Source organism: Macaca mulatta, chromosome 18, assembly GCF_049350105.2.
Source record: "Macaca mulatta isolate MMU2019108-1 chromosome 18, T2T-MMU8v2.0, whole genome shotgun sequence".
Classification (NCBI taxonomy): Eukaryota; Metazoa; Chordata; class Mammalia; order Primates; family Cercopithecidae; genus Macaca; species Macaca mulatta.
The window spans coordinates 22,656,114-22,668,436 of record NC_133423.1 but is presented as its reverse complement, the minus strand read 5'-3'; the positions used below and the strand labels follow the sequence as shown (position 1 = coordinate 22,668,436).

General features: G+C 42.1%; 1 protein-coding gene across 43 annotated transcripts in view; it reads left to right on the top strand.

The window, feature by feature from the left end:
• The window catches only part of NEDD4L (NEDD4 like E3 ubiquitin protein ligase), a 367,516-nt gene that overhangs the window by 293,658 nt on the left and 61,535 nt on the right, over positions 1–12,323 (top strand). For 23 of the 43 annotated variants that reach the window (XM_077974731.1, XM_077974748.1, XM_077974746.1 and 20 more), the window contains 3 exons: positions 339–471; positions 2,241–2,417; positions 5,632–5,706. In XM_077974731.1, the coding sequence (XP_077830857.1) occupies positions 339–471; positions 2,241–2,417; positions 5,632–5,706 (385 nt within the window). Of the gene's footprint in view, positions 1–338; positions 472–2,240; positions 2,418–5,631; positions 5,707–7,283; positions 7,344–12,323 lie in introns of all 43 variants that reach the window. The other 20 variants (XM_077974729.1, XM_077974725.1, XM_015122080.3 and 17 more) reach the window with 1 other exon arrangement.

Here is a 12,323-nt window from a genome sequence, read left to right as displayed (position 1 = left end):
CCAGAGGCCTGACTTGTCACTTGGGCATATGGGCGGAGGACTTTGATTTCTGTTTTTTATTAAACACTAAGGTATATTTTGAAATGTATACCTGAAAGATGCTCAGAACGGTGTGACTGATGCATTTTAAAACTGCATGTATTTGATTGCAATGAACCTTAACCTATTTTAGGCATGATATGGTGGGAGAATTCTCACACTGGATGACCAGCTAAGTTGTCAGTGTTTGATGCTGACACTTCAGTGGGCATCTGGCCCTCCATGAGCATTGGACTGTCATGAAGGGCCCGATCTCAACCGCTTCTCTTCTTCTCCTTCCCCCTTTCCCACGTGCTCAGGGACGTGTCCTCCGAGTCGGACAATAACATCAGACAGATCAACCAGGAGGCAGCGCACCGTCGCTTCCGCTCCCGCAGGCATATCAGTGAGGACTTGGAGCCCGAGCCTTCTGAGGGCGGGGATGTCCCCGAGGTACGATGTCACCAGAATGCTGCAAAGCCCGGCAGCTCCTTCTTCCCATGTTCTCCAGTTTGATTTTATATCATAGTTTCTTCTCTCGGTAAACATTGTTGAGAATGTAAAGATTACAGTGACGCAGTGAATTAATTACCAGCTGGATATTAATGAACTTGAAAGTGACTATAAAAGTCGTATTTGACAAGGATATGTAGTTCTATATTGATAGAAATGGAAATAACATTATTTTTATTATTTTTTTTTTTCAAGACAGTGTCTTGCTCTGTCTCCCAGGCTGGAGTGCAGTGGTGCAATCTCAGCTCACTGCAAGCTCTGCCTCCTGGATTCAAGCAATTCTCCTGCCTCAGCCTCCTGAGTAGCTGGTATTACAGGCACACATCACCATACCTGGCTAGTTTTTGTATTTGTAGTAGATATGGGTTTCACCATGTTGACCAGGATGGTCTCAATCTCCTGACCTTGTGATCCGCTCACTGCCTTAGCCTCCCGAAGTGCTGGGATTACAGACACATGCCATCACACTGGCTAATTTTTTTTCTTTTCTTTTTTTTTTTTTTTTTTTTGTATTTTTTGTAGAGACGGGGTTTCACCATGTTGGCCAGGCTGGTCTTGAACTCCTGACCTCATAATCCACCCACCTCGGCCTTCCAAAGTGCTGGGATTACAGGTGTGAGCCACTGCGTCCAGCCCACATTATTTTTCAGTATGAAAATCTTAAGATATTTTTACTTTGTAATTTATTTTTCACCAGGGTCTAACCATGTCTTATTAAATGACAACTTGTTTTTATGATAGTTGAGCTATCGAATGAGCCCTGTAACTTGTTTGGGTATCATATGCATATTTTTATTGAGTCGCTTTGACACTTGAAAGAGATTTGTTACCATGAAAATATAAATTTAGGTGAATAGAAATGTGTAATTTTCCCTTTAAATAGTTACGGTATGTTACTTAAAACGTTATGAAATAAACAACAGATTAGCCATAATCTTCCATGCTGTCTTATCAGCTCTGTTTATGTACTAAAAATCCATTCTTCTTAGACATTGTGTTAGGAAGGTCATTTACAATGCAGTGATTCAACTTGGAAAAGCAAAAGTATTGATTCCATAATACGTTCACTCTAAGTTATTTTATACCATTGTTTAATTACAGCATATAGCTTCTATACTGCTGTCATGGTGAATCCTCAGTGGTTAAAAGTAAAGAAAATCCATGACAGGGTGCAGCACAGCAACATGGCACAAGTATACATATGTAACAAACCTGCACGTTATGCACATGTACCCTAGAACTTAAAGTATAATAATAATAAAAAATAAATTTAAAAAAAAAAAAAAAGAAAATTCATGACAATTGTTTGTAAACTCCAGAGAAACAAGTGTGTGTGTTTGGTTTTTTGCCCACACATACAGTAACAAGTGCTGGAAATCAGTCACTGTTCAGAGAGGCAGTGTTATAAAGTGGGTAAGAGCACAGCCTCTGTCTGGAACCAGGCCTCTTTGATTCACATCATGGCCCTACCACTTGCTAGCTGTTACCTTGGGCAAGTTATTCTCTGTGCCTCAGTTTCCTCATCTGTTAATTGGGGGAGGAGTCATATCTTCCTCATGATGATTGTGAAGGTTGTGTGCCTCATGAGAGGCACTTAGTAGGTGTTAATTGTAGTTACCACCATGGCTATTGTTGTTACATAGCTTTGTTGGGGAGCTGGGTGGATCCCCAGTTCCTAGCATTTACCCCAGTGTCTCTTTCTCTGAAAGCCTTGGGAGACCATTTCAGAGGAAGTGAATATCGCTGGAGACTCTCTCGGTCTGGCTCTGCCCCCACCACCGGCCTCCCCAGGATCTCGGACCAGCCCTCAGGAGTTGTCAGAGGAACTGAGCAGAAGGCTTCAGATCACTCCAGATTCCAATGGGGAACAGTTCAGCTCTTTGGTTGTAAGTAGTGGCCTTGTTTGAAAGAAAAGCTGAGCAATGTTTTATTGTTTTTTGTTGCTTTAGGAGAATCTCTTATGTAAATAGTGACCAAGGGTCTTCCAGCTCCCAGCTAACTCTGACATTTTCCAAAGTTCCTCCTTCCCTAGGAGAAGCAGGGCTACACTAAAATTAGCCCAAGCAGGTGAGAATCTTTCTTGATTTGGAAGGCAGCTTTGCTCACCCCTATACCACTAACACTTTCTTGGTTTATAAAGAACGCAAAGAAGTAAAACTTCATGATGTCTGTAATTATTAGCTTTGACCTTGTAGAATTCCTTTCCCAGCCAAAAGGCTCATGAAAATAGTACCTTTATCACAAAGGTAGTCTTTCACAGTAACAGTTAAAAGCCATCAGGCCTAATCAGTCCTCTTAAGTCATATTCTTCAGGATTTATCATTCTCATTTAGCTAATAAGGGCATGATGCTTAAGTGGCTCATCCAAAACAAGGTTTGAATGGGAGATAGAAGACATCTCCTAAGTCCCAGAATATGAACCTTGAGAAAGGTTGTGAAATTGTGGCACTGTCATCAAGGTAGCATTTTAACTGGGGCTCTCCACCATCAGAAACATACTTTCTAGAAGCTTCAGATGGGCTTAATGCCTGAGCCCAATGGAATCAGTCCCAAAGACTTCCATGTTTGACAATACAAAACTGTGCAGAAATAACCCATAGAAAATCCCTGCTTATGCTTAGAATTTAGAGCAAATGAAGTCTCAGTGTTTCTCAAGAAACTGAACTTAAAGGTGTGCAATAAGGCCGGGCGCGGTGGCTCAAGGCTGTAATCCCAGCACTTTGGGAGGCTGAGATGGGCGGATCACGAGGTCAGGAGATCGAGACCATCCTGGCTAACACGGTGAAACCCCGTCTCTACTAAAAACTACAAAAAACTAGCCAGGTGAGGTGGCGGGTGCCTGTAGTCCCAGCTACCCGGGAGGCTGAGGCAGGAGAATGGCGTAAACCTGGGAGGCGGAGCTTACAGTGAGCTGAGATCTAGCCACTGCACTCCAGCCTGGGCAACAGAGCGAGGCTCCATCTCAAAAAAAAAAAAAGGTGTGCAATAGTAGATGATGGTAGTCACTCCACTGAAAATAGCATCCTAAACAAAGTAATCATTACTGTGACCATAACCAACAGAAATGATAGCACTGCATGCAATGTAAAAGCAAGTAAGTACTCACAAATTGTTACTTTTGATTACGGTGTTTTTATTTTAAAAGACACTATAGGCCTCTATTACATGAATTGCATTTGTCATTCAGTTAATGTGATTTCACATTAAAATTCTGTGACTTTTTCAAAAAGAGATGTGTCGCCAAGATGAAAATGTAGTACTAAATGGACAGGATAAAAGAGATTGCATATATATGGGATATTTGAATTGGTAAAACTGTTGTTATAGAAACAACATAAACAATGAAGCCCTGTTTTTAAAACCTGTAAAACCAAGGAGGTACCACAGAATCCATGGCAGTAACACACCTTTAGTAAACCAAGTAAACATCGTAATTTTCTTCAGCATTAGTAGTAAGTTAGCAATTCTAGTTCTTTGAATGGAGAGCTCCTGCATTTAATTATTCTAGATGCATGAAATATCCTTAAGACCCAAATACAATATCGTATTATTTTCACATCGTGTTCACTGTTAAATGAGAGTCAAATAGGATATTTGCTTATCGGGATTACTCTGTATTCAAGGGCAAGAACTTGAGCTTTGGCTGGGCGCAGTGGCTCATGCTTGTAGTGCCAGCACTTTGAGAGGCTGAAGCAGGTAGATCACCTGAGGTCAGGAGTTCAAGACCAGCCTGGCCAACATGGTGAAACCCTGTCTCTACTAAAAATGCAAAACTTAGCTGAGTGTGGTGAGGTGCACCTGTAGTTCCAGCTACTCAGGAGGCCGAGGCACAAAAATTTCTTGAACGCGGGAGGCAGAGGTTGCAGTGAGCCAAGATCACGCCACTGCACTCCAGCCTGAGCAACAGTGACGCTTTTATTAAAGACTGACTCTTTCACAGTAACCAGTGTGGAAAGATGTGAATTGTCCCCCATCCCTACCACAGAGTCTTGTTGTACCATTTACTTATCACAAAATATTAAAAATGAGTGAATACTAGAAATTGATACCATGGATAAACTTGCTGATAAGGAGACTCTGGCTTCTGTGTGTGACCTGCTGCTAATCTTCATTCCTGTCAGTTAGGCTTCATTTAACCACATAGACTAATACAAACAAGTGAGAGGAATATTAGACACTACACACTGCATCTTTTTTTATTTTAGCTTGATCTCACTATTTTTAATTATTCCTGTCTTTACTACTTGAAGTCCGCTTAGAAGCTGAAATTGGCTGAGCATGGAGGCTCACGCCTGTAATCCCAGTACTTTGGGAGGCCGAGGTGCGTGAATCACCTGAGGTCAGGAGGTCGAGACCAGCCTGACCAATATGGGGAAACCCATCTCTACTAAAAATATAAAAAATTAGCCGAGTGTAATGGTGGGGGCTTGTAGTCCCAGCTACTCAGGAGGCTGAGACAGGAGAATCGCTGGAACCTAGGAGGCAGAGGTTGCAGTGAGCTGAGATCACGCCACTGCACTCCAGCCTGGGCAGTAGAACAAGACTCGGTCTCAAGAAAAAAAGAAGCAGCAGCAGCAGCTAAAATTATAAATACCAGATCTTTCAGAAGTAGGCCAAGATGATGTCTGAGCTCCTCTGAATATAGGATGCAACTGACTCTTTGTCAATTGTAATAATCAATAAATGTGGGTAGCCACATATCACTGTTTCTTCCTCTTTTTCCCTCTATTCACGTCACATTAAAATTTACCTGGAGGGTGCATCTTAAAGCAAACTACAAGACTGCTAGCTTCTTCCTGTTTGTAAAGCAGCATTGGAGTGTTGCAGAGTCCTGTTGAGTCTCCTTCCGAAAGTTTTGGTCTCCTCTTATTTTTGCCATTAATTCTAAGGACCAATCAAAATTCCAGTCTGCTTAACTGAAAATTAAAGTGGAAGATGACTTTTTCAAGGATGACTGTCCTTGCTCTGAAAAGATGTTTCGTTTAATTACCTTCTAATATCGAAGAGCGGTGAATATGGTTGAGTGATGTATTTGTTAAACCAATGAAAGTTGCTTTTAAGAATATATTTCTTGATGCTTCCTGTCTTTTCTTCTTCCAGCAAAGAGAACCCTCCTCAAGGTTGAGGTCATGCAGTGTCACCGATGCAGTTGCAGAACAGGGCCATCTACCACCGGTAACCCATGCTAATTTCCAGTCATCAGTTAACTTTTTGGGCTTTCATTTACAATCATCTGGGCTGCTGCAAAAAGAGTTTTTCCTGTGTAAATTTATTTACCATATAAATGAGATGTTTTTAAATTTCCTGGCAAATTGCCCTAGGAAAGTGGATTTCCAGTACAGAGAATTGTTACCGCCACCCATCTCTAAAATGCTGGAACCTTCACTGCTTTAGTTTTTCACCCAAATTTATACCAATTTTGATTTGCTCACTTAAACTTCTTGGTACATTCGTAATTCCTTTTATTTTACTGAGTTACTATAGTTATGCTCCAGTGATCTGTACTTTGAAAACAGGAGTCCCTTTAACCGGGAAGAACTCTTCTGGGCGACCATCCACATGTTCCTTTCTCTTCCTAATGACCTGAAGTCTGAACTCTACAGAGCCTCTGTACCTTCTCTTTAAAGGCAGCTCTGCTCACCAGGAATTGGCTATAATTCTTTCCAACTCTCTCATCATTTTAATAGCTATCAGCAAACGTAGAAGTGTAGGGAATTTTGTAACATCTGATGTATGTAAAAATAAATATTCAAGTTGGAAGCTAGACTAGAACTGCCTTGAGAGATGTTTGATGTACACATTAAAAATAAGAAATTTTACATAAATTTGTTTCTTCTTTTGGAGGTGAAAATATGTGGTTTTAACGTATTCAATTTGATATTTTACCTTGACAGTTTTTGTCTGTTGCTCTAAAACCTTGATCATTTTTAAGACTAATAATGTATTATGTATGAATTTGAAGGGGGAAAAGTGCATTTAAGGTTTTTGAAATTACAGTGTCTTCCCTCTCGTGTATGTTTTTTCTTGACTTCAAAGGATATTTCGGCCTAGGTTTTCATTTTTTATGTTTGAGAAAAAATTAATGAGTATACTAGTCAAGGAAGCAGCCAAAATAATCGAGTCATTTGTGACTTACGCTGGAGAGACTTAATAATAAGCTTGAGAAGAGCATCTTTTCTGGGATGGTTTCAGTACAGGGCCCCACAAACAAAACAGTTAACTGAGATGGATTGGTGGGATCCTTCTCAGCCTCATGATCTGTGATTTTCCTTGAACGAATGGCATTTTCTCTCCTTTTCAAAATCAATGTCAATTTTATTTCCCAAAGAGCTCACTTTCCTGGAAACTGGTGATTCCTCCCTCTTTCTTTGTACTTTGTGATGCTGTAAACTCACTGATCACCAGTGGCCTCTTGAGTTTTGAGTGTTGGCGGATTTTAGAATCTGCTAATTATTTGATAATGGGGGGCAAAACCAGACCAGCTTTCCATTTTTCTCTAAGGCAGCTCACTCTTTTGAGGTTGTCATTGTTTACCCAGATCAAGGATGAGCCACCTCGGGTGGCATAGGGGTCAGCTTCCTTTGTGCTACTGGTCATCAGCGACTGCTTGGCTTTGTCTGGACAGAGTGGGTTTCAGGGATTCTGATCTCATGTCACCTGCCTTACAGCGCTGCCACAACAGTGGTCCCTGATTCAGACAGCCGTGGGTCATCCCCTAAGTGCATTTTACTGATGTAAATTATCATTCACAGCCCAGTGCCCCAGCTAGGAGAGCACGTTCATCAACTGTCACGGGTGGTGAGGAACCAACGGTAATGATCCACTTTATCAGACATCAATGGCAAGAGGCTGTGGGGCAGTTTTAATATTTCATGTAGTGGTGAATATACGCTCTTTTTAAAAATAAGATTAGCTCCTTTGTGCTACAAAGCTGCACACATTTCTTATTTTAAGCTTCTCATTTTGGGATTATTTAAAGGTACTGGGTAAGATAGAATGATTTTTTAGTTCCACATAATTTTCTCAGGAATACTATCAGGCTTTGGTTAAGTGCGTTTAACTTTACCATTTAGAAGATATTTTTGGCTTTAAGTGTTTGTACTCCTGATAAGTTTTTCCTTTTCCTTAGAATGCGTGGTAAAAATAATTTGGTTGGAAGATAATCAGAGAAGCCACAGGAATTGCATGAGACTGAGTGTGATTTCTGGGTGTTCCCAGGGCCATTCTCTTTTCTGTATCTCCCCTACCACATTTCTAACAGGGGGTTAGACTTTTCTTGTCTCCAGAATGCACCAGTGACCCTTTCTCTGCCACCAGGGGGTCTCCTCACAGGAATGAACAAGTTTCCATAATACCAGGGGAGCATAATTAAGATATCTAAGTGATCTAGAAAAATTGATGTTTCTGTAAGCCAACCATTCTTACTCATTATTTTGAATAATTTATGGTATTCTTGTTTGTGGGTGACTTAGATTTGACCATGTATTTTAATTGCCTGTTTTCTACTTGATCCCTGAAGTTAGGCTAGCTTGTAGTTTATGCTTTGCACTGCAGTAGCTGTTTAAAGAATTTCCTTATTGTTTCACCTGTGCTGTATTTTGCTGTAACTGCTCATTACTTGTGGATAGCTTTACGTATACAATTGCTGATTTTCTAAAAGATGTTGATGACTTCAATTTAATGCTCAGCATTGTACAGGGGAAATTCAAACTGGCAACAGTCAGCCCCGGAACACTCAGCTCAGGTTAAGGTATTGAGCTACGGTGGTTTACGTGAGTCATGTGTTGAGTGAGGCAGCCTCCAGTAGAATTCAAGAAATTCTACATGAACTATTTCCCACTGTGCATTTACAATTTCTGTGGGAGTAGTGGAGCTTCGAGGGGGACAAGATCATTTTGTGAAGTAATTTTAGTAGAATTCAGTGCTGATGAACATCATCTGTATATCACCTATTTTTGTATTTTGTTGGCCTTGCAACCTGCTTGTAGCTTTGGAGAGTTGTGGTAGCTGATGTAGTAAATGAAGTGTGAATGGAATTATTGCAGTACCAGGCTCCATGGCAAGGGTCACCTGGCAGGACAAGGTGACCCCTCTGAATGAGATCACGGGTGGCACTTTAGACTGCCCTTTTCTTGCCTTCTTGCCTGCACTCTCCCCTCCCCGTCACTGAGTTTCAGCATGGGTTGGGTTTTTTCTTCCCGCAGGCTTGGCAATATTCGTTCCTAAGTGTTTCATCTACTCTGGTAGAAGAGATAGATCTCCCTACCTAGTTAGGTTTGAAAGGATCACATCCGTTTCTCTTCAGCTGTATCCTGCATGTTTCTCTTCCACAGGTTAATTTATGGTATTCTTGTTTGTATGGTATTCTCTTCCATCCTTTGTCATAAGTGCCCTTGACTTTCTGTCTTGCAATTCTGTCTCTTCACCCTGTGTTTCCCTCTTCGGTATCCACTCTGTTCCTCTGCCCGTCACTCACACTGAAGTGTATTGTCCTGGGCTGGAGCCACCGTGAGATTATATCATCTCACTCCGCATGTGCTGTCTCAGACATACGGCTGCGTACACAGAGGTACACATTGTGCCACTTTATTTTTTTAAAATGGGATGTCGTATATACATTACTCAGCAACTTGATTTTTACTTATGGTCATTCTTCTGGGACATATTAATAATTACACAATATTCAGTGATGTGAAGGCACTAGGATGTTAATTTCCCAAAATTCAAGGACTTTCCGCTCCCCCTACCCTGCCCTTTTGACTCCATACGCTGTGCTGAAGTAACCGTCCTGGTATAGCTTTCTTTCTATGATAGTGCTTTCATTCCTGTAGTCTAATAAACAGGCACTGATTCTCAGCCAAGAAACCACAGCCCTTTGATTTAAGGCAAATAAATGCACAGTGGTGTCACTTTCTGGCAGACTAAGCCAGGGCCCTCCCCATGAGATAAAAGGAGAGGGATATCACAGTCTTTTCAGTCTTTGTTGTATATATTCTAAAAATACACAAGGCCACCAGTACAGGGTTGGTGCAAGTCTTGGCAAATCTGTGATGGTCAGCATCAAAGTGGTTATTTTTAAAAGCATATTGAAACTTCTGCAGCTTACAATCATGTTCTTTATTTTAATGAAAGAGCCACTAGGAAGTTCTAGCTAATGGCTTTTGGGCATCACAAAGCAGTAGTGTATTCAGTCTACGATGAAAAGCTGTGAAATGTTAAGCTAAGTCACAATTTCTAACTGGTTTCTTGATTACTTTTTTGTTAAGCTAGTGTGGAACATGCTCACAAGCATAGAACAGCAGGAGGCTGGTTTTGGCTTCGTGGCGGGCCCTTCCATGGTCTGTCTGTAGAAGCTGAGTCCTGCCCCCTCAACTAGCCACGCAGGGTGGGAGGCAGTGTGAGTTACAAATGAAATCATCAGCACAGGTTGTTCTTTGTGGTCATTTGGAAAGAACACTGTAAAGAAACATCTCCAAATGGCCCTCTCACATAAATGTAACTAAATTACAGGTTGCCAGTTCAGTTCTCAATAGAAGAGAGAATGAACATTTTAATCAAATTCAGTGTTCTGTACTACACGCGTAATTTTCCACAAACTGATTAGTGCTGTTCACTGTGGCTGTATGAAAGTAACCTGTATGGCCGGGTGCAGTGGCTCACACCGGTAATCCCAGCGCTTTGAGAGGCCGAAGCGGGTGGATCACCTGAAGTCAGCAGTTCGAGACCAGCCTGACCAACATGGTGAAACCCCCCTGCTACTAAAAATACAAAAATTAGCTGGGCATGGTGGCGCGCATGTGTAATCCCAGCTACTCGGGAGGCTGAGACAGGAGAATCACTTGAACGTGGGAGGCAGAGGTTGCAGTGAGTGGAGATTGCGCCACTGTACTCCAGCCTGGGTGACAGAGCGAGACTATGTCTCAAAAAAAAAAAAAAAAAAAAGGAAAAAAACAAAGTAACCTGGTTGTTAGAATTCATACAGCTTTAGGATTCAGTTCTGAGATGATCTATGACACATCCAAGTGTGTTCAGTTTATCAGTTGCCTCCTCAGTGTCCTTTCCAGAGATTCAGTAACTGCAAAAATATCCTTAAGGTTTCCAGAGCTGAGTTTTCCAGAGGCAGGACGGGGGGAGTTGTGGGGGAGTTGTGGGAGGGAAGGGGCCCGGGAGAGGGGGAGGTGGATCACGGGAAGGGGAGGGCTCTGGGAAGAGGGACCTGAGAATGTAACAAATTCCATTTAGTATTTGATTGATTGGATAAACAATAGTAAGTCAAAACTTGATAGCACATACTTTGCCAGATACACTAATTGACCACGAACTTAGGTTACAGCTTAGCTCAGCAGAGGAGTCCATTGAAGTGCCCAGATCCACGTAGCCCTTTGTGTTGGCATCACTGCTAGAGGGGAGGGGAGGAAGGAGCTTCACTAGGACTGCGTGCTAATTCCTTGATGTTTAATATTCATGAAAGGATTAAGTCAGTGTTGATGTTTCTTCTGCTCCTGCTGAGTCTCCACACCTGGATCCAGAATGCTCTATGATCTGAGTCTCTCTGTCTTTATAAACTATCTTTATGGAGCTTTAGGACTTTATCTCGGGAAATGTTAAGGAAATGGTTGCTACATTTTTAGCAGAAAGTTTTCTTACGCATAATCTAAAATCAGCTGCTTCATGATCTTACACAGGTGATCCTTCTCTGAATTGTGCTTTTAAGCCTGTGAGGTTAGCATATTGCTTCTCTGTAGATGGGGTTTCCAAATTACTTGGCAGCATCCTTGTTGGTGCCCTCTCTAATTTGAGATCCTGGGGTCCACCAAGGAACTCCAAGTGATCATCTTCACCAAGACACATTGTTGGTAGTGCAGGGAAGAGGTGGCATAAGCACAGGAAGAAGTTGGGTTCAGAGGAAATTTGTATCCTCAGCCTAATAGCAAGAAAATGACACCTGCTAAAATATCTGGAGGGACAGGAGAAGATCCTGGCTTGAGAAAGGAGGAGTACTCTAAAAGAAGCAGCTTCCTTTTGTAAACCTCACATGAGAGGTTATTCCTAAGGCATGGGTTCCTATACTTTTAGATTGTCCTAGGAGCCGTGGTGTAGCTGTGGTCGGCTTCTGGTTTCTGAGCTTTTCCCCACTTAGAGCTGTTTTGCAGGCACAGACCTTACATGCATCACCTATGCGTTCAAGCCTTCCTGGGACAGCTCTGATCTCCAGCATCTGTCCCAGTGCCTCCATACATCATCAACACATCCTTGTTTTTCAGCGTTTCTCCATCCACACTGCATTTCTTAGACTGTTTCTCAGGGATCTTCTAGTGATCAAATGTGGACTGTCTAAATACAGTCACTCTATGTTGGACAGGTCTCTAAATCCAAAGACTGCCAAGCTGTGTTCGCCTTCAAAGAAACACACTTCTATCAGCGGACTTGGGTGCACACAGCCTCGGGTGTGAGGCTGGGTGCTGGGAGACTTCCTGAGCTGGGGCACACAGATGTCCTGGGTGGTACTCCAGATTATATGCTACTGTGTGACCGTCAGCATCCTAGAGAAGGGGCTGTGTGTTGGGATTTTAAAATTTTGCCCCAAAAGGTACAGTGTAAGGGTCCTAAGCTGATGGAGAAATTTAGGACTAAGCTAGAAGAGCACCCCATGGGAGCTACATCGAGGAGAAACTCAGAGCATCCCTCTCATACACAGTGACACTGGGCAGTTTGAAATACCTTTAAGCTCTACCCGGTTTGGCAGTGGAATTTAGTAGCCAGAACAGATGATAATGTTTTTCCCTTCCCCT